This window comes from Argopecten irradians, chromosome 5 (assembly GCF_041381155.1).
Source record: "Argopecten irradians isolate NY chromosome 5, Ai_NY, whole genome shotgun sequence".
Lineage (NCBI taxonomy): Eukaryota > Metazoa > Mollusca > Bivalvia > Pectinida > Pectinidae > Argopecten > Argopecten irradians.
In genome coordinates, this window is record NC_091138.1 from 4,796,438 (window position 1) to 4,819,138 (window position 22,701).

The 22,701-nt window shown below is 40.9% G+C and overlaps 1 protein-coding gene across 1 annotated transcript; it reads left to right on the top strand.

The window, feature by feature from the left end:
* The first annotated feature begins 482 nt into the window (after nt 1-482).
* On the top strand, nt 483-22,701 carry LOC138324217 (cholesterol transporter ABCA5-like). Its single transcript, XM_069269296.1, has 14 exons — nt 483-610; nt 4,903-5,027; nt 5,392-5,806; nt 6,301-6,410; nt 7,172-7,398; nt 7,806-8,166; nt 8,452-8,602; nt 8,842-9,007; nt 9,472-9,536; nt 18,629-18,762; nt 20,884-21,036; nt 21,402-21,521; nt 22,160-22,298; nt 22,652-22,701. The coding sequence occupies exons 2-14, from the start codon at nt 4,941-4,943 to the stop codon at nt 22,699-22,701; spliced, it is 2,178 nt and encodes a 725-aa protein (XP_069125397.1). The 5' UTR covers nt 483-610; nt 4,903-4,940.

Genomic DNA, 22,701 nt, shown 5'->3' on the forward strand with positions numbered 1-22,701 from the left:
AACATGCGATTTGAAATCGCCAACTTTTTGAAATTTCCATGGGGGTAATTTTACATGTTTAAACTTTTAACCTGAAGAAAGTCTACTTAGTAACCTCATATGAAGAAATTAGAGGTTGAATTTTGCATACATTGACCTGTTCTTTCTGATATGATATAGTCAGATTTGTGACATCTTAAATATTAAAGAATTTGGACTTGCTAAAATGGCCTAAAATGGTGGTTCAAAATCGAGAGTCTCCCTTCAAATAAGGGGGGTTGGCAAGAATGGATCATCATTTCCACACACCATTAGAAATTGGTCACCACCACACATTGTTTACATGATGTTATTGTAAAGCACATGTGACACAGATTGATAACTACCACTAATGGTATTAGTGTTGACAAAAGGTAGGTACTAGTATTTGATAAATGGGTTTCTGTTTTGGTAAAAAAAAACAAAAAAACAAACATTGCAAATAGTCAGATGACTTAAATATAAATTGTTGCTTAATTCACACGTTGCGAAATACCCAAGGTGTTATAGTCTCTACAGGGTATGAATGGTAGCAGTAGCTGGTCAGTGATCACAGGCGACTACGTATGGCAGTACGCAGTAGATATGTAAGGTATAATCATGTACACTTTGCTTCACATTTTACTCTGTGATTTTGTTAAATGAAGTTTTAACAGGTTATTAGCTGAAATATTTATATTGAGTGCATCACATACATGCACCTGATGTACGAGTTCTTATCAAAACTGATGTATTTTAGCGGTTATTTAGATGGAAATTAATATTGATATATTATTGATAACTACTTTTACTGGTTAATATTACCGTAGTAATCTTAAGATGCAGTATTCAAGCAAAACAATGTCGTGGCCTATATATGAATGACTCCATGGTTAAAATGTTATCTGAGTATGTTACCCGGCCAACGGCCTATCTGAGCTCCAGGAATGTACAGGTTGTAAATTGTTATGATAATATAGTATATTGAATAAATCTCATTCGTAATATGTTCGAAGCTGCAACTGGTTATATTAGATAAATGAGATGCTACCAGCAATATTGTTTATATTAATGTATTGACCTTGACATCAGTCACATTATAGTACTGGTAACTGATAATTCTTTCATTTCTCTAATATTCGAAGAAAAACTACCATTTTCTCATCCTAATTTATTTTTTATAGCTGATTGAAATGTAGCTTAATTCAATATGAAATATTTGTAATGTTGAAATTTACATTTCATATTCATTTGTGCATTATAAACTCATACACATTGTAATTTAAAACTTTCTTTAGAAGTGATAAAAAACACTTTTTTTTATTCATAAAGTTCTATAACATATACTGTAAAATCTCAACAATAAGCTGCAGGTTATTTTTTTTTTTAGTAAGGAAAATATCCCAGATTCATTTTCAAAGCCACCCTTTTTCAAGTTCATCTTATTTTTGAAGTAATTTATCCTGTAATTCAGTTACAGCCTATTTATGGACCAACTTCGCTAGCCAAGGGTATTAGTCCGATTCTCTTTCTATTACCCTTGGCATATCTCACTTCAGAACAGGTGTTTTTGCTTTCAAATTCTGATTGGATGCGGCTAGGTTCAGGCGACCAATGAACACGCAGCTTTGATATGTCAACAAAACTGAACTGAAGCGATAGTATAGTGACCTACATTTGTATAATGTGGCATCAGGCATGTCATGCTTGTCAACATCAACTCCTAGCGAAGTTATATTACTATCTATTTAATCAATTAGATGTTTTATATCAGCTAAATGAACGTCTTGGAGACGTTGCTCTCCAAACAAATTGGAAAGTACGTGTGTGGTTTATGTTTCACAAATTAAACAATTAAAAGATATACTGCGATCTCGTTACAAAATTGGACATTGCAGAACTTCTGCATGAAACACAAAAAAAAACCTGGAGTCCGAACTTACTATTAAACAAATGACTCGCACACATGTTCATCTTTGGTATTTTGAATCTGTCGCAAACAACACACGTGTTTCATAGGGCGCTGCCATTTTTTCAACCATACAACAATGATACGAGCTTTTTAATTGGTTGCTTATTACGTAAATGGAAGGGACACAACTGCGGTGATCCAGCAGGTGGCGCAGTGCGAGACCACCCGTTCTGAAGTGAGATATGCCAAGGGTAATAGAAAGAGAATCGGACTAATACCCTTGGCTAGCGAAGTTGATTTATGTCTTACTTTTGAAAGCTTTGTAACATTCAATCTGTAATAATCATCAACAGTATTCGACACACCTGATTAACCAGCAGGTGTGAATGGTTTGAACACTTTGTTTGCCATTGAATAGTTATGATTTTGACAGCTACAAATTAAATAATTATCTGAAATGCTCATACAGTAAATGCCCTGCCATTGGCTACACATTTACATGTCACATTTATAATCATAGGCTTAATTATTTATATCATTCAGTATCGGGTGATATCAGTTCTCCAGGTTGGTAATGCACTGTATCCGCCTTAAAACAGGTTATCATGATATCTATAAAATATTTACATTGAATGATTTTTCTGTCACCTGCAATGCAAGTCCGACACATAGATATCTCTATGTCAGATGAGTTCGATACTGGTTAAAATCCGTCAATATTTGCAAGCGTTTCGGGACTTTGAAATCGTCAAACAGATAAATCCATGGTTTTCCCTTGAAAACTTCAGTTTTATTGTCTGATTTCAACTTAATTTCGTATATTGCTTTTTTAGCCCATCAGATGGTGGGCTATTCAAATTGCCCTGCCTCCGTGGTCCGTCGTCCGTCCGTAAATAATGCTTGTTATCACTATTTCTTAAAAACTACTGCAGGGATTTTGTTCAAACTTCACATGGAGGGTCCCCTTGGTCCATATTTAAATTTGTGCCATGCAGATTTTGAGGCTGATCGGAAAAACAAGATGGCCGCCAGACAGCCATCTTTGATTTTGGCAGTTGAAGTTTGTTATCGATATTTCTTGAGAACTACTGAAGGGATGGTGTTCAAACTTCACATGGAGGGTACCCTTGGTCCCTAGTTCTGCCATACAGATTTTGAGGCTGATCGGAAAAACAAGATGGCCGCCAGGCAGCCATCTTTGATTTTGGCAGTTGAAGTTTGTTATCAATATTTCTTGAGAACTACTGAAGGGATGGTGTTCAAACTTCACATGGAGGTTACCCTGGGTCCCTAGTTCTGCTATACAGATTTTGAGGCTGATAGGAAAAACAATATGGCCGCCAGGCGGCCATCTTGGATTTTGATAGTTAAGGTTTGATATCCCTATTTCTCAAAAAGTACTGAAGGGATCTTTCTCAAATTTACTATGTAGGTTCCCCTAGGGCCCTAGTTGCGCATATTGCATTTTTGGACCAATCGATGGACAAGATGGCCGCCAGGCCGCCATCTTGGATTTTGATAGTTAAAGTTTGTTATCGCTATTTCTCAGATAGTACTGAAGGGATCTGTCTCAAATTGCATATGTAGGTTCCCCTAGGGACCTAGTTGTGCATATTGCATTTTTGGACCAATCGATGGACAAGATGGCCGCCAGGCCGCCATCTTGGATTTTGATAGTTAAAGTTTGTTATCGCTATTTCTCAGATAGTACTGAAGGGATCTGTCTCAAAATTCATATGTAGGTTCCCCTAGGGCCCAAGTTGTGCAAATTGTGATTTGGGACCGATCGGTCAACAAGATTGCTGCCAGGCAGCCATCTTGGATTTTGATATTCAAAGTTTGTTATCGCTATTTCTCAGATAGTACTGAAGGGATCTGTCTCAAATTTCATATGTAGACTCCCCTAGGGCCCAAGTTGTGCAAATTGTGATTTGGGACCGATCGGTCAACAAGATTGCTGCCAGGCAGCCATCTTGTATTTTGATATTCAAAGTTTGTTATCGCTATTTCTCAGAAAGAGTTGAATGGATCTTTCTCAAATTTCACATGTAGGTTCCCCTAGGGCCCTAGTTGTGCATATTGTGATTTGGGACTGATTGATCAACAAGATGGCCGCCAAGGAGTCATCTTGGATTTTGATAGTTGAAGTTTGTTACCGCTATTTCTCAAAAGGTACTGAAGCGATCTGTCTCAAATTTTATATGTAGTATGTTTGAAAAAGTTTAAAAAGTAGAGAAAAGATCCATCTTTCCTTTGTCAGATATAGATCATTCTTTGGTGGGCACCAAGATCCCTCTGGGATCTCTTGTATTATATGACTGGTGCTTTTGCTGTATTTTGATTGGCCAATACGTTTCTCAGAAGTGTTCATCAACTGCGATATCAACCCCGAAATCGGCGGCAAAAAAACATGCGAGGTTACTGGAATCAGTCCAGATAACTCTCGCGAGTCCAGTAACCTGTGTCAAAAATAGATCGAGGAAAACTCCCTTGAAATGTGACGTCATAATCACTTTTGACGTCAAGTCGTATCCAGCCTCGGGATATATCACTTACTCTGGTTGATAACTCACCGTATCCACCTGAAAATAGGTTGATAATTGTATAATATCAATGAGATCTCGGATGGCTTTGATACTGGTCAAAATCTGTCAATATTTGCGAGAGTTACGAGACTTCAAAATCTTAAAAACAGATAAATCCATGGTTTCCGCTCAATAACATTAGTATTAATAATCCGATTTTAACCAAATTTGATTCATTGCTTTATATCAATGAGATCTTGGAAAGATTTGATACTGGTCAAAATTCGTCAATATTTGCAAGAGTTACGGGTCTTTAAAATAATCAAAACAGACAATTTCTATGTTTCCATGCTATAACTTTTGTATTTATTATGCGATTTAAACCAAATTATGTACGTGGAATTCTTGTTAGTCTAAAATCTTTTGAGTAAATTTCTTTTTATGTACTTATGTATTTTTTTTCCACAGAAAATTAACACCTGAAAAGTTGTTTAAAGAAATTCAAGATGCAGGTATCATTTCTGGGCCAATTCAAGGCCCTGATGAAGAAAAATATCCTTTTAAAAAAAAGGGCCAAACGGCAGTTTTTAATGGTATGTACAGTATAAAGGAAACAAGCGATTTTCAGTAGTTTGATTTGACTCTGAAATTGTTAAGGTATGCTTAATGTAATGTCATTGTAGCAGGACAGTAGGGTATTAGCCTAAAATTTGATATGAGTATTGTATATATAAGTATATACAAAAATAAAAAATAAAATTATGGTAAGTGCCATCCAATGTAATAAGCATTTTAGTTCTTTTCTTGAGTACTGAACAGACGAAAAAGATTTTGCAAAGAATTCACTAAAGTAATGTTTTACTAAAATTTTGATGCTTTTTAATTTAGTGTTTCATACAGAGAAAATGCAATAGACAATGTCTGTTTGTATAATGGATTGCTATAATACATTTACAGGAGATATTCTATCCTGTGTACTTCGGTATCATCCTCTCCGTCATTAAATTGACCACCAAGACAGACACACTCCCATCAATTCCGTTTATGAATGCCCGAACTCTGGACAACAACACACTCCAGAATGCCAACAATTTTGTGGGTAAGAACATTCTGGTATCCCCAGACACAACAGAAATCCGTACCATTGCCACTGATTCTGTGACAATCCTTCAACAGATGCTGAACCTGCCTACCCCACCTACACTGGTTTACTACGCGGATAAGAATTCAATGGACACTGCATACTCCGCGGACAGCTCAAACGTTAGTGCAGGGCTTATCTTTTATTACGATGGTCAGACCAACTCGTCCTATGCCATCAGAACTCCACATGATAATGCTGCCGACACAACAAGCTGGATACGACAACAAGGTCAGTAGTCTTTCATTTTCATTTCAACTCTCTACATGCAGTGTTTTGTAAATAACATGTACTCAAGTTTTCAAAATACATGTTTTGTATATTGGGCCATAGTGGTTGAGTGATTGAGATATCACATGATAACGATTCCCATGTTGGGCAGTTGACAGGTACTGGTTGCATGTCGGTTTTTTCTGGGTACTCCCAACTTTTTTCTACCTCCTAATTATAATTAGCCTGGCATGTCCTTCGATGACCTTGGATGTTAGTAGGATCTTGCACCAATCAAACTAAGCCAAAGTGTTCATAAATTATATATTTAAGTGAACAGTGAAGCATGTCCTTGTAATTGATATAAAACACAAGTAAAACAAACCTGCAGTGTCCCTATTAACAATATATGGTCATATAACATGTATACAAATACAATGTAGCCAAGTCTTCCATGATAAAACAATGTATACTTTGTATCACAACTATATGTATGTAAAATGTTTGTTTTACAGGTCAATGTCGGAATGGAGACGGGACGGACACTACCAACTGTGATGCTAATAAATACCTCAACAGTGGCTTTTGTCTGCTACAGGCTGCAGTAGATACAGCATTCATCAGGGTAAGGACCACATATTTTATTGACACCTTTATCTCTCTCCATATTTCAGAGAAAATTTTTTACCAGTATATAATTTGTTTGTTACAGATACCAAACTGGTGACAGTAGTTAATGCTTAGGCCTGATATCTCTGTACAAACTTTTAGAATGAGAACATAGTATATAATTTGTTTGTTACAGATACAAACTGGTGACAGTAGTTATCTTAGGCCTGATATCTCTGTACAAACTTTGAGAATGAGAACATAGTATATAATTTGTTTGTTACAGATACAAACTGGTGACAGTAGTTATCTTAGGCCTGATAGTATATAATTTGTTTGTTACAGATACAAACTGGTGACAGTAGTTATCTTAGGCCTGATATCTCTGTACAAACTTTGAGAATGAGAACATAGTATATAATTTGTTTGTTACAGATACAAACTGGTGACAGTAGTTATCTTAGGCCTGATATCTCTGTACAAACTTTGAGAATGAGAACATAGTATATAATTTGTTTGTTACAGATACAAACTGGTGACAGTAGTTATGTTTGTTACAGATACAAACTGGTGACAGTAGTTATCTTAGGCCTGATATCTCTGTACAAACTTTGAGAATGAGAACATAGTATATAATTTGTTTGTTACAGATACAAACTGGTGACAGTAGTTATCTTAGGCCTGATATCTCTGTACAAACTTTGAGAATGACTTAGGCCTGATATCTCTGTACAAACTTTGAGAATGAGAACATAGTATATAATTTGTTTGTTACAGATACAAACTGGTGACAGTAGTTATCCTAGGCCTGATATCTCTGTACAAATGATGCCAAAGCCAGCCTACACCCCTGACACGAGTTACCTACAGACCATTTCTTCTATATACTTCGTAATTGCATACTCTCCCATTGTATCCTATCTTACCACTAACCTTGTGGCCGAAAAGGAGAAAAAAATCAAGGAAAGCATGAAAATGATGGGACTGCGCGATTCAGCATTTTGGTAAGTAAAATTTTGAATCACGCTGATTCATATTTCATTTCCTGATTATTGCAACATGATCATTAAAGGTACCTAAATGTTGAGAAAAGATTGAGAACAATATCTAACCCAGTTCTGATATATTTTTTTTTACTTAAAACCCTGTATTTTTAGACTTTGTGTTAGTCAACTTTTGATAAAGTGAATCAATTGAGTTGAAACTTGGAAAGCACATCAGGAGTTAAATGCTAGCGAATCAGTATCCACACAGAGTAAACAAAAAATGGCTACCCACTTCCTTGGGTACAGTACTGTTGTCAATAGCTGTTACCCAATAACTAGGTCAATGATTGTTCTCCACAACTCTAACCTGACATCCTTAACTCTCCGGCAAACCAAATCCTAACTTTGTTTGTTTCCATTGACAGGTTGTCATGGGGACTTGTCTACCTGATTGTGATTGCCATATCAACAGCTATTATCACAATTCTCATGGTGGCTACTTCATTCTTCGCCAACAGCAATGCATTAATTTTCTTCCTGATTCTTTTCTTTTACGGTCTTTCCATCATCACATTTTCATACATGTTGACACCGTTCTTCGACAAGGCTCGGAGTGCAGGAGGCTTGGCCAGTTTAATGAGTATTATCTTCAGCTGTCTGTACCTCATTGTGAGCTTAACCCGGACCATGTTACCGTCAGGGGGCGTAGTGTACAGTGTTTCTCCAGGTGTGCGCTGGCTTTTGTGTATTCTCTCCCCTGTTGCTGTGGCCTTAGCTATTGACCAGGTGAGACAGTATACACACACATAGATATATACAGTAGTTCTCTTTAATTTATATGATGCTGTTTTGGACTTTTAGAAGAGTGACTGAATTTTTATCTCGTTGGTTTTTCGTTAAAAACTGAAAACACTTTATAAGTTTCACCATGTCAGACTCTTAGTATCAAATGCGGAAAGATTAAAAATATTTAGTCTCAGCCCACTTTAAATAGAAAATAACATTCAATTTGTGAAATGTAAACTACAATAAATACTTGATGTACAATTATATATATTATACTATTGCTAGGCTATATTCCTTGACAAGCCACTGAATGGAGGAATGAACTTCAGCACGATTAGTGATGGTGACTTTCCACTCTATGCTCCTCTGGTGATGTTACTGGTCGACACTCTACTGTACTTCTTCCTCGCTGCCTACCTAGACAATGTTATTCCAGGTACGTGGTCTATCTACATTAAAGATCAGTAGTCCGTTAGTGTTCTGTCCTTGGCCTGTACAGGTGAGAATGGAGCGAGACAAAAGCCTTGGTATTTCATGATGTTGTCCTAACTTTGTAATGTCTGTACTAACACTTTCTACTTGTACAGGTGAGTTTGGAGCGAGACAGAATCCTTGGTATTTCCTGATGCTGTCCTAACTTTGTAATGTCTGTACTAACACTTTCTACTTGTACAGGTGAGTTTGGAGCGAGACAAAAGCCTTGGTATTTCCTGATGCCGTCCTACTGGTGCAGTAAAGGGGATGATGACCTAGCCCTGCTTCACAGAGTCGAGTATTCAGAAGGGAATGAAGAATTTGTTGAGTCAGTTCCAGCAGAACTTAAAGACAAAACTGCTGTCAGGTAGTTATCTCAGCTTAAAGACAAAACTGCTGTAAGGTAGTTATCTCAGCTTAAATACAAAACTGCTGTCAAGTAATTATCTCAGCTTAAAGACAAAACTGCTGTCAGGTAATTATCTCAGCTTAAAGACAAAACTGCTGTCAAGTAATTATCTTAGCTTAAAGACAAAACTGCTGTCAGGTAGTTATCTCAGCTTAAAGACAAAACTGCTGTAAGGTAGTTATCTCAGCTTAAAGACAAAACTGCTGTCAAGTAATTATCTCAGCTTAGACAAAACTGCTGTCAAGTAATTATCTCAGCTTAAAGACAAAACTGCTGTCAAGTAATTATCTCAGCAGCTATTCATCTTCTAATTACTGGTCCTAAACTACTTGTTTATTGGTTCTGTATAAATACTTTCAAACTTTGTAAATTCATGTAGTGAAGTGATTATTTTTGTTATTGATTTACTTTTCTTAATATAGACTCTTGGACATTCACAAAGAGTTCAAGTCAAAGGAGACTAATGAGATGGTTCCAGCCGTCAATGGTGGGTGTCCTTGGATGGTAGTGAGGGTAGGATATAAGGGGAGATAATAAAGAGTTGAGTGGTCAGGTTAAGGATGTAATGAAGGGGATGGATGTGTGACAGTTTTAGGAGGGGTGGAGATTCCAGTATTAGTGGTAGGGATGAGTATGTGACAGTTTTAGAAGGGGTGGAGATTCTAGTATTAGTGGTAGGGATGGATGTGTGACAGTTTTAGGAGGGGTGGAGATTCCAGTATTAGTGGTAGGGATGAGTATGTGACAGTTTTAGGAGGGGTGGAGATTCTAGTATTAGTGGTAGGGATGGATGTGTGACAGTTTTAGGAGGGGTGGAGATTCCAGTATTAGTGGTAGGGATGAGTTTGTGACAGTTTTAGGAGGGGTGGAGATTCCAGTATTAGTGGTAGGGATCTGTGTGTGACAGTTTTAGGAGGGGTGGAGATTCCAGTGTTAGTGATAGGGATGGGTGTGTGACAGTTTTAGGAGGGGTGGAGATTCTAGTATTAGTGGTAGGGATGGGTGTGTGACAGTTTTAGGAGGGATGAGATTCTAGTATTAGTGGTAGGGATGGGTGTGTGACAGTTTTAGGAGGGGTGGAGATTCTAGTATTAGTGGTAGGGATGGGTGTGTGACAGTTTTAGGAGGGATGAGATTCCAGTGATAGTGGTAGGAATGGGTGCGTGACAGTTTTAGGAGGGGTGGAGATTCTAGTATTAGTGGTAGAGATGGGTGTGTGACAGTTTTAGGAGGGGTGGAGATTCTAGTATTAGTGGTAGGGATGGATGTGTGACAGTTTTAGGAGGGATGAGATTCTAGTGTTAGTGGTAGGAATGGGTGTGTGACAGTTTTAGGAGGGGTGGAGATTCCAGTATTAGTGGTAGGGATGAGTATGTGACAGTTTTAGGAGGGGTGGAGATTCCAGTGTTAGTGATAGGGATGAGTATGTGACAGTTTAAGGAGGGGTGGAGATTCCAGTATTAGTGGTAGGGATGAGTATGTGACAGTTTTAGGAGGGGTGGAGATTCTAGTGTTAGTGGTAGGAATGGGTGTGTGACAGTTTTAGGAGGGGTGGAGATTCTAGTATTAGTGGTAGGGATGGGTGCGTGACAGTTTTAGGAGGGGTGGAGATTCTAGTATTAGTGGTAGGGATGGGTGTGTGACAGTTTTAGGAGGGGTGGAGATTCTAGTGTTAGTGGTAGGGATGGGTGTGTGACAGTTTTAGGAGGGGTGGAGATTCCAGTGATAGTGGTAGGAATGGGTGTGTGGCAGTTTTAGGAGGGGTGGAGATTCCAGTATTAGTGGTAGGGATGGGTGTGTGCCAGTTTAAGGAGGGGTGGAGATTCTAGTGTTAATGTTAGGGATGGGTATGTGACAGTTTTAGGAGGGGTGGAGATTCCAGTATTAGTGGTAGGGATGGGTGTGTGACAGTTTTAGGAGGGGTGGAGATTCTAGTGTTAGTGGTAGGGATGGGTGTGTGCCAGTTTAAGGAGGGGTGGAGATTCTAGTGTTAATGTTAGGGATGGGTGTGTGACAGTTTTAGGAGGGGTGGAGATTCCAGTATTAGTGGTAGGGATGGGTGTGTGACAGTTTTAGGAGGGATGGAGATTCTAGTGTTAGTGGTAGGGATGGGTGTGTGACAGTTTTAGGAGGGGTGGAGATTCTAGTGTTAGTGGTAGGGATGGGTGTGTGACAGTTTTAGGAGGGGTGGAGATTCTAGTGTTAGTGGTAGGGATGGGTTTGTGACAGTTTTAGGAGGGGTGGAGATTCCAGTGTTAGTGGAGGGTGGACAGGTAGTGTAGGAGTATGTGACAGTTTTAGGAGGGGTGGAGATTCCAGTGTTAGTGGTAGGGATGGGTGTGTGACAGTTTTAGGAGGGGTGGAGATTCTAGTATTAGTGGTAGGGATGAGTGTGTGCCAGTTTAAGGAGGGGTGGAGATTCCAGTATTAGTGGTAGGGATGGGTGTGTGACAGTTTTAGGAGGGGTGGAGATTCTAGTGTTAGTGGTAGGGATGGGTGTGTGACAGTTTTAGGAGGGGTGGAGATTCCAGTATTAGTGGTAGGGATGAGTTTGTGACAGTTTTAGGAGGGGTGGAGATTCTAGTATTAGTGGTAGGGATGGGTACGTGACAGTTTTAGGAGGGGTGGAGATTCTAGTGTTAGTGGTAGGGATGAGTGTGTGACAGTTTTAGGAGGGGTGGAGATTCTAGTGTTAATGTTAGGGATGGGTGTGTGACAGTTTTAGGAGGGGTGAAGATTCCAGTATTAGTGGTAGGGATGGGTGTGTGACAGTTTTAGGAGGGGTGGAGATTCTAGTGTTAATGTTAGGAATGGGTGTGTGACAGTTTTAGGAGGGGTGGAGATTCTAGTATTAGTGGTAGGGATGGGTGTGTGCCAGTTTAAGGAGGGGTGGAGATTCTAGTGTTAATGTTAGGGATGGGTGTGTGACAGTTTTAGGAGGGATGGAGATTCTAGTGTTAGTGGTAGGGATGGGTGTGTGACAGTTTTAGGAGGGGTGGAGATTCTAGTATTAGTGGTAGGGATGGGTGTGTGACAGTTTTAGGAGGGGTGGAGATTCTAGTGTTAGTGGTAGGAATGGGTGTGTGACAGTTTTAGGAGGGGTGGAGATTCTAGTATTAGTGGTAGGGATGGGTGCGTGACAGTTTTAGGAGGGGTGGAGATTCTAGTATTAGTGGTAGGGATGGGTGTGTGACAGTTTAAGGAGGGGTGGAGATTCCAGTGATAGTGGTAGGAATGGGTGTGTGGCAGTTTTAGGAGGGGTGGAGATTCCAGTATTAGTGGTAGGGATGGGTGTGTGACAGTTTTAGGAGGGGTGGAGATTCTAGTGTTAGTGGTAGGGATGGGTGTGTGACAGTTTTAGGAGGGATGGAGATTCCAGTATTAGTGGTAGGGATGAGTGTGTGACAGTTTTAGGAGGGGTGGAGATTCTAGTGTTAGTGGTAGGGATGGGTGTGTGGCAGTTTTAGGAGGGGTGGAGATTCTAGTATTAGTGATAGGGATGGGTGTGTGACAGTTTTAGGAGAGGTGGAGATTCTAGTGTTAGTGGTAGGGATGAGTATGTGACAGTTTTAGGAGGGGTGGAGATTCCAGTGTTAGTGGTAGGGATGAGTGTGTGACAGTTTTAGGAGGGGTGGAGATTCTAGTATTAGTGGTAGGGATGAGTATGTGACAGTTTTAGGAGGGGTGAGATTCCAGTGTTAATGGTAGGGTTGGATGTGTGACAGTTTTAGGAGGGATGGAGATTCAAGTGTTAATGGTATGGATGAGTGTATGACAGTTTAAGGAGGGGTGGAGATTCCAGTGTTAGTGGTAGGGATGGATGTGTGATAGTTTTAGGAGGGGTGGAGATTCTAGTGTTAGTGGTAGGGATGGGTGTGTGACAGTTTTAGGAGGGATGGAGATTCTAGTGTTAGTGGTAGGGATGGGTGTGTGACAGTTTTAGGAGGGATGGAGATTCCAGTGTTAGTGGTAGGGATGGATGTGTGGCAGTTTTAGGAGGGGTGGAGATTCTAGTGTTAGTGGTAGGGATGGGTGTGTGACAGTTTTAGGAGGGATAGAGATTCTAGTGTTAGTGCTAGGGATGAGTATGTGACAGTTTTAGGAGGGGTGGAGATTCTAGTGTTAGTGGTAGGGATGGGTGTGTGACAGTTTTAGGAGGGATGGAGATTCCAGTGTTAGTGGTAGGGATGGGTGTGTGTCAGTTTTAGGAGGGGTGGAGATTCTAGTGATAGTGGTAGGAATGGGTGTGTGATAGTTTTAGGAGGGGTTGAGATTCCAATGTTAGTGGTAGGGATGGATGTGTGTGACAGTTTTAGGAGGGGTGGAGATTCCAGTATTAGTGGTAGGGATGGATGTGTGACAGTTTTAGGAGGGGTGGAGATTCTAGTGTTAGTGGTAGGGATGGGTGTGTGACAGTTTTAGGAGGGGTGGAGATTCTAGTATTAGTGGTAGGGATGGGTGTGTGACAGTTTTAGGAGGGATGGAGATTCTAGTATTAGTGGTAGGGATGGGTGTGTGACAGTTTTAGGAGGGGTGGAGATTCTAGTATTAGTGGTAGGGATGAGTGTGTGACAGTTTTAGGAGGGGTGGAGATTCTAGTGTTAGTGGTAGGGATGGGTGTGTGACAGTTTTAGGAGGGGTGGGGATTCTAGTATTAGTGGTAGGGATGAGTGTGTGACAGTTTTAGGAGAGGTGGAGATTCTAGTGTTAGTGGTAGGGATGAGTATGTGACAGTTTTAGGAGGGGTGGAGATTCTAGTATTAGTGATAGGGATGAGTATGTGACAGTTTAAGGAGGGGTGGAGATTCCAGTATTAGTGGTAGGGATGAGTATGTGACAGTTTAAGGAGGGGTGGAGATTCCAGTATTAGTGGTAGGGATGAGTATGTGACAGTTTTAGGAGGGGTGGAGATTCCAGTATTAGTGGTAGGGATGAGTATGTGACAGTTTTAGGAGGGGTGGAGATTCTAGTGTTAGTGGTAGGAATGGGTGTGTGATAGTTTTAGGAGGGATGGAGTCTAGTGTTAGTGGTAGGGATGAGTATGTGACAGTTTTAGGAGGGGTGGAGATTCCAGTGTTAGTGGTAGGGATGGGTGTGTGACAGTTTTAGGAGGGGTGGAGATTCTAGTGTTAGTGGTAGGGATGGGTGTGTGACAGTTTTAGGAGGGATGGAGATTCTAGTATTAGTGGTAGGGATGGTGTGTGTGACAGTTTTAGGAGGGGTGAAGATTCCAGTATTAGTGGTAGGGATGAGTATGTGACAGTTTTAGGAGGGGTGGAGATTCTAGTGTTAGTGGTAGGGATGAGTGTGTGACAGTTTTAGGAGGGGTGAGATTCCAGTGTTAGTGGTAGGGATGGGTGTGTGACAGTTTTAGGAGGGGTGGAGATTCTAGTGTTAGTGGTAGGGATGGGTGTGTGACAGTTTTAGGAGGGGTGGAGATTCTAGTGTTAGTGGTAGGGATGGGTGTGTGACAGTTTTAGGAGGGGTGGAGATTCTAGTATTAGTGGTAGGGATGGGTGTGTGACAGTTTTAGGAGGGGTGGAGATTCTAGTGTTAGTGGTAGGGATGGATGTGTGACAGTTTTAGGAGGGGTGGGGGTGGAGATTCCAGTGTTAGTGGTAGGGATGGGTGTGTGACAGTTTTAGGAGGGGTGGAGATTCTAGTGTTAGTGGTAGGGATGAGTGTGTGACAGTTTTAGGAGGGGTGGAGATTCTAGTGTTAGTGGTAGGGATGGTGTGTGTGACAGTTTTAGGAGGGGTGGAGATTCTAGTGTTAGTGGTAGGGATGGGTGTGTGACAGTTTTAGGAGGGGTGGAGATTCTAGTGTTAGTGGTAGGGATGGGTGTGTGACAGTTTTAGGAGGGGTGGAGATTCTAGTGTTAGTGGTAGGGATGAGTGTGTGACAGTTTTAGGAGGGGTGGAGATTCTAGTGTTAGTGGTAGGGATGGGTGTGTGACAGTTTTAGGAGGGGTGGAGATTCTAGTGTTAGTGGTAGGGATGGGTGTGTGACAGTTTTAGGAGGGGTGGAGATTCTAGTGTTAGTGGTAGGGATGAGTGTGTGACAGTTTTAGGAGGGGTGAGATTCCAGTGACAGTGGTAGGAATGTGTGTGTGGCAGTTTTAGGAGGGGTGGAGATTCTAGTGTTAGTGCTAGGGATGAGTATGTGACAGTTTTAGGAGGGGTGGAGATTCTAGTGTTAGTGGTAGGGATGGGTGTGTGACAGATTCTTTGTTTGACAGAGGGGTGGAGATTCTAGTGTTAGTGCTAGGGATGAGTATTGACAGTTTTAGGAGGGGTGGAGATTCTAGTATTAGTGATAGGGATGAGTATGTGACAGTTTTAGGAGGGGTGGAGATTCTAGTGTTAGTGATAGGGATGGGTGTGTGACAGTTTTAGGAGGGGTGGAGATTCTAGTGTTAGTGATAGGGATGGGTGGTGTGACAGTTTTAGGAGGGGTGGAGATTCTAGTGTTAGTGATAGGGATGAGTATGTGACAGTTTTAGGAGGGGTGGAGATTCTAGTATTAGTGGTAGGAATGGGTGTGTGACAGTTTTAGGAGGGGTGGAGATTCTAGTATTAGTGATAGGGATGGGTGTGTGACAGTTTTAGGAGGGGTGGAGATTCTAGTATTAGTGATAGGGATGGGTGTGTGACAGTTTTAAGGGATGGAGATTCTAGTGTAAGTGGTAGTGATAGATGTGTGACAGTTTTAGGAGGGGTGGAGATTCTAGTATTAGTGATAGGGATGAGTGTGTGACAGTTTTAGGAGGGGTGGAGATTCTAGTGTTAGTGATAGGGATGAGTATGTGACAGTTTTAGGAGGGGTGGAGATTCTAGTGTTAGTGGTAGGGATGGATGTGTGTGACAGTTTTAGGAGGGTGGAGATTCTAGTTTAGTGGTAGGGAGATGTGGACAGTTTTAGGAGGGTGGAGATTCTAGTATTAGTGATAGGGATGAGTATGTGACAGTTTAAGGAGGGGTGGAGATTCTAGTATTAGTGATAGGGATGAGTATGTGACAGTTTTAGGAGGGGTGGAGATTCCAGTATTAGTGGTAGGGATGGGTGTGTGACAGTTTTAGGAGGGGTGGAGATTCTAGTGTTAGTGGTAGGGATGAGTATGTGACAGTTTTAGGAGGGGTGGAGATTCTAGTATTAGTGGTAGGGATGGGTGTGTGACAGTTTTAGGAGGGGTGGAGATTCTAGTATTAGTGGTAGGGATGAGTGTGTGACAGTTTTAGGAGGGGTGGAGATTCTAGTGTTAGTGGTAGGGATGAGTGTGTGACAGTTTTAGGAGGGGTGAGATTCCAGTGTTAGTGGTAGGAATGTGTGTGTGGCAGTTTTAGGAGGGGTGGAGATTCTAGTGTTAGTGCTAGGGATGAGTATGTGACAGTTTTAGGAGGGATGGAGATTCTAGTGTTAGTGGTAGGGATGGGTGTGTGACAGTTTAAGGAGGGGTGGAGGTTCTAGTGTTAGTGGTAGGGATGAGTATGTGACAGTTTTAGAAGGGGTGGAGATTCTAGTATTAGTGATAGGGATGAGTATGTGACAGTTTTAGGAGGGGTGGAGATTCTAGTGTTAGTGATAGGGATGGGTGTGTGACAGTTTTAGGAGGGGTGGAGATTCTAGTGTTAGTGGTAGGGATGGGTGTGTGACAGTTTTAGGAGGGGTGGAGATTCTAGTGTTAGTGATAGGGATGAGTATGTGACAGTTTTAGGAGGGGTGGAGATTCTAGTGTTAGTGATAGGGATGGGTGTGTGACAGTTTTAGGAGGGGTGGAGATTCTAGTATTAGTGATAGGGATGGGTGTGTGACAGTTTTAGGAGGGGTGGAGATTCTAGTGTTGAGTGATAGGGATGGGTGTGTGACAGTTTTAGGAGGGATGGAGATTCTAGTGTAAGTGGTAGTGATGGATGTGTGTGACAGTTTTAGGAGGGGTGGAGATTCTAGTATTAGTGATAGGGATGAGTATGTGACAGTTTTAGGAGGGGTGGAGATTCCAGTGTTAGTGATAGGGATGGGTGTGTGACAGTTTTAGGAGGGGTGGAGATTCTAGTGTTAGTGGTAGGGATGGATGTGTGACAGTTTTAGGAGAGGTGGAGATTCTAGTATTAGTGATAGGGATGAGTATGTGACAGTTTTAGGAGAGGTGGAGATTCTAGTATTAGTGATAGGGATGGGTGTGTGACAGTTTTAGGAGGGTTGGAGATTCTAGTATTAGTGGTAGGGATGAGTGTGTGACAGTTTTAGGAGGGGTGGAGATTCTAGTATTAGTGATAGGGATGAGTATGTGACAGTTTTAGGAGGGGTGGAGATTCTAGTGTTAGTGGTAGGGATGGATGTGTGACAGTTTTAGGAGAGGTGGAGATTCTAGTATTAGTGGTAGGGATGAGTATGTGACAGTTTTAGGAGAGGTGGAGATTCTAGTGTTAGTGGTAGGGATGGGTGTGTGACAGTTTTAGGAGGGGTGGAGATTCTAGTATTAGTGATAGGGATGAGTATGTGACAGTTTTAGGAGGGGTGGAGATTCTAGTGTTAGTGGTAGGGATGAGTATGTGACAGTTTTAGGAGGGGTGGAGATTCTAGTATTAGTGATAGGGATGAGTATGTGACAGTTTTAGGAGGGGTGGAGATTCTAGTATTAGTGATAGGGATGAGTATGTGACAGTTTTAGGAGGGGTGGAGATTCTAATGTTAGTGGTAGGGATGGATGTGTGACAGTTTTAGGAGGGGTGGAGATTCTAGTATTAGTGGTAGGGATGAGTATGTGACAGTTTTAGGAGGGGTGGAGATTCTAGTGTTAGTGGTAGGGATGGGTGTGTGACAGTTTTAGGAGGGGTGGAGATTCTAGTATTAGTGATAGGGATGAGTATGTGACAGTTTTAGGAGGGGTGGAGATTCTAGTGTTAGTGGTAGGGATGAGTATGTGACAGTTTTAGGAGGGGTGGAGATTCTAGTATTAGTGATAGGGATGAGTATGTGACAGTTTTAGGAGAGGTGGAGATTCTAGTGTTAGTGGTAGGGATGAGTATGTGACAGTTTTAGGAGGGATGGAGATTCTAGTATTAGTGATAGGGATGAGTATGTGACAGTTTTAGGAGAGGTGGAGATTCTAGTGTTAGTGATAGGGATGAGTGTGTGACAGTTTTAGGAGGGGTGGAGATTCTAGTGTTAGTGGTAGGGATGGATGTGTGACAGTTTTAGGAGGGGTGGAGATTCTAGTATTAGTGATAGGGATGAGTATGTGACAGTTTTAGGAGAGGTGGAGATTCTAGTGTTAGTGGTAGGGATGGATGTGTGACAGTTTTAGGAGGGGTGGAGATTCCAGTGTTTGTGGTAGGGATAGTGATGATTTAAGAGCATGGGAATATGTTAATTCAGAGGATAGGTTCGATGGTTGTATTATTGTTTTGGAATTGTGATTGAGAGTCTAATGTTGGTTTGAAGGAGATGGGTGGTTGATTGAAGTTTGGCAGTGGTGGTAAAGTTAATGTTATTTAAATCAAAACATGTTTTGTGTGTACTTTATGTTTTATATCTTTGTCAATTAAAGGGCACTGAATAAATGTTCCTTTTCTGAAGGTTTGTCGTTGGACATCTATGAAGGTCAAGTCACCTGTCTGTTAGGTCACAACGGAGCAGGAAAGACAACTCTGGTGAACATGTTGACTGGCCTGATGCCCCCGACTAAGGGAACAGCCTCTATACTGGGTTTGGTAAGTTTCAATGGAAGGGATGCCCCCCACTAAGGGAACAGCCTGTATACTGGGTTTGGTAAGTTTCAATGGAAGGGATGCCCCCGACTAAGGGAACAGCCTGTATACTGGGTTTGGTACGTTTCAATGGAAGGATGCCCCCGACTAAGGGAACAGCCTCTATACTGGGTTTGGTAAGTTTCAATGGAAGGGATGCCCCCGACTAAGGGAACAGCCTGTATACTGGGTTTGGTAAGTTTCAATGGAAGGGATGCCACCGACTAAGGGAACAGCCTGTATACTGGGTTTGGTAAGTTTCAATGGAAGGGATGCCACCGACTAAGAGAACAGCATCTATACTGGGTTTGGTAAGTTTCAATGGAAGGGATGCCACCGACTAAGGGAACAGCCTCTATACTGGGTTTGGTAAGTTTCAATGGAAGGGATGCCACCGACTAAGAGAACAGCATCTATACTGGGTTTGGTAAGTTTCAATGGAAGGGATGCCACCGACTAAGGGAACAGCCTCTATACTGGGTTTGGTACGTTTCAATGGAAGGGATGCCCCTGACTAAGGGAACAGCCTCTATACTGGGTTTGGTAAGTTTCAATGGAAGGGATGCCCCCGACTAAGGGAACAGCCTCTATACTGGGTTTGGTAAGTTTCAATGGAAGGGATGCCCCCGACTAAGGGAACAGCCTCTATACTGGGTTTGATAAGTTTCAATGGAAGGGATGCCCCCGACTAAGGGAACAGCCTCTATACTGGGTTTGGTAAGTTTCAATGGAAGGGATGCCCCCGACTAAGGGAACAGCCTCTATACTGGGTTTGATAAGTTTCAATGGAAGGGATGCCCCCGACTAAGGGAACAGCCTCTATACTGGGTTTGGTAAGTTTCAATGGAAGGGATGCCCCCGACTAAGGGAACAGCCTGTATACTGGGTTTGGTAAGTTTCAATGGAAGGGATGCCCCCGACTAAGGGAACAGCCTGTATACTGGGTTTGGTAAGTTTCAATGGAAGGGATGCCCCCGACTAAGGGAACAGCCTCTATACTGGGTTTGGTAAGTTTCAATGGAAGGGATGCCCCCGACTAAGGGAACAGCCTGTATACTGGGTTTGGTAAGTTTCAATGGAAGGGATGCCCCCGACTAAGGGAACAGCCTGTATACTGGGTTTGGTAAGTTTCAATGGAAGGGATGCCCCCGACTAAGGGAACAGCCTGTATACTGGGTTTGGTAAGTTTCAATGGAAGGGATGCCCCCGACTAAGGGAACAGCCTCTATACTGGGTTTGGTAAGTTTCAATGGAAGGGATGCCCCCGACTAAGGGAACAGCCTCTATACTGGGTTTGGTAAGTTTCAATGGAAGGGATGCCCCCGACTAAGGGAACAGCCTGTATACTGGGTTTGGTAAGTTTCAATGGAAGGGATGCCCCCGACTAAGGGAACAGCCTGTATACTGGGTTTGGTAAGTTTCAATGGAAGGGATGCCCCCGACTAAGGGAACAGCCTGTATACTGGGTTTGGTAAGTTTCAATGGAAGGGATGCCCCCGACTAAGGGAACAGCCTGTATACTGGGTTTGGTAAGTTTCAATGGAAGGGATGCCCCCGACTAAGGGAACAGCCTTTATACTGGGTTTGGTAAGTTCCAATGGAAGGGATGACTTTGTTACTTCATTTTAATCCTATAGTTTGTATTATTTACCAATCGCTGGATTTGAATGCTATTTTAGAGTTGATGATAGCTGTTGTTAAAGATGCTCCACCACTGACAAATGGTGGTTTTTCTCTATCAAAAACAGGAGCAGAAGTATTATTTTTTTTCCTTCAGTTACAAAAGTTACCTAATTTACACCATTACTACTATTGAAAAGTTTGAGCTTCTCATTTTACTTCAAGAAAAAAATATCAAAAATAATTAATTGCATCCCAAAAAAATTCTGTGGCACTATGTCCTATATGGAATGAAGTATTGATTGGGTATACACCAAAAGCAAAATAAATTATTTGATATTGTTTTTTGTGTTGATTAGACATATATATAAGATTAAACACTAATTATTGTTCAAATGATAAATACAGTGTATGCTTTGTCGGCGGTGGAGCATCTCTAATAAGAGTTTGGTTTTTTTACTTCAGAACATTACCAGTGGAGTAGAAATGCAGAAGATCCGTTCTATGACTGGTATTTGTCCCCAACACAACATCTTGTTTGATGATCTGTCTTGTATAGAACATTTACATGTGTATGGAGCCATCAAAGGGGTACCTGACAGCCGCCTTAGTAGTGAGGTACCAGTCTTACTCTTGTTTTACCATTACACAAATACAATATTTTATTAATATGTGTATTTATTTTAAAAAACAGACCGAAAAAATAACGATGACAAATGGGGAAAAAACAATAATAAAGTGTGGGCAGTGCACACCTCATACAAGGGTGTTCGCTTGTTGACAACGATTTTGTTTTTCAGATTTTGTGTAATCTCCAAACATATATGTTACACATGTAATTCACAGAAAATAAACATTCCATTCCCTTTCTATTTAAAATCACCTACAATATAAAAATTCCAGGCAATTTAATGAATTTATTCCTTTTTTCAATATTTTGTGTTAAGTAGTGAAAATTAAAAACTGAATGATTCTCATTGTAGACGGATACAGCTCTTAAAAACGTAGACTTATACAAGGAGAGGAATACATTTGCCAAGAACCTGAGTGGTGGCCAGAAGAGGAAGCTCTGTGTGGCCATTGCTCTCATTGGAGACCCAAAGGTCATTGTAGTTGTAGACTGTAAAAAACACCTGTTATGTATAGGATTGTAAAGAAGTTTTTATTTTTACGAGCCATGACTAACAACAAATCTTACATGAAATGAAGACAAATTTAAGATGCTTTTTATTACATAACTACATTTCAAAGAATCTCAATGTCAAAATGCATTACAAAAATGTTAGCGCAGTCCGCCATTTTGTAATGACATCCTCGAATCCTGACATCCCGCCATTGTTTACTGATGTCACAATGAAATTCAAGCCAATGAAAATACGCTCCAGGTTCTATTACACATTTGTCTACTGACATATGCAAAAATATTACAGGAGTGAATCAGATCAGTCGGATATGATGATATATGTAATGGGTATATATGTATTCAGAGTTTAAAGTAATGTTTTTGTAGTCAACCTTTGTTGAGTCTATAACTTGACTTGATAACGGTAAAACTTCTAATGATCAAAGTATTAGATAGGAAGTAAGCTTGTAATTCTGACAGCTGTATTTGATATAATGAGATTCAATTGTATGTAACATCATTGCATAGTTTGTATTGTTAGAATCCTATTAATGGAGACAAACATGTGACTCTGGAAGTGATAACACAATTCTGATTTCAATCTGATTCTATTCTTAGATAATATTCCTTGATGAGCCCACTGCTGGTATGGATCCTTACTCTCGGCGCCATCTTTGGTCCATCCTCAAAGAGAAAAAAGAAGGAAGGGTAATTCTACTGACAACACACTTCATGGATGAAGCGGACATTCTGGCAGGTACACATATTGCATGTTGCTTTACTTCACAATATAGTTTACATCCAATAAAATAGTACACAGTAGAGTATAGCAAATGTCATTTTATGTTAATAACATTCTATGTGCAAGCATAGATATTTTCTATATATATCGGTTATCAAACTGTTTGCTATGTGATAATTTAGTTGCTCCATGCTTTAAAAGTCTATCTATATTATAATTACTTGTCAAGATTTGCACTTATTGATAGTGTCCACATAGAGTTTTTGACATAGACTTAATTGAAGTGAAAGTGTCCATGCCTCCCTATTTTTACTGTAGTTGTTAGACGTCCCTGACATGGTCAGATCACACACATTGTCTGACTGTAGATAGGAAAGCCATCCTCCCCACTTTTACTGTAGTTGTTAGATGTCCCTGA

Excerpts from the sequence above, each read along its gene's own strand:
- LOC138324217 (XM_069269296.1), top strand. The coding sequence starts at position 4,941 with ATGCAGGTATCATTTCTGGGCCAATTCAAGGCCCTGATGAAGAAAAAT. Across the intron at positions 5,028-5,391 it reads CCAAACGGCAGTTTTTAATG|GAGATATTCTATCCTGTGTA; the intron begins GTATGTACAGTA and ends ATACATTTACAG. Across the intron at positions 18,763-20,883 it reads CAGCCTCTATACTGGGTTTG|AACATTACCAGTGGAGTAGA; the intron begins GTAAGTTTCAAT and ends TTTTTACTTCAG.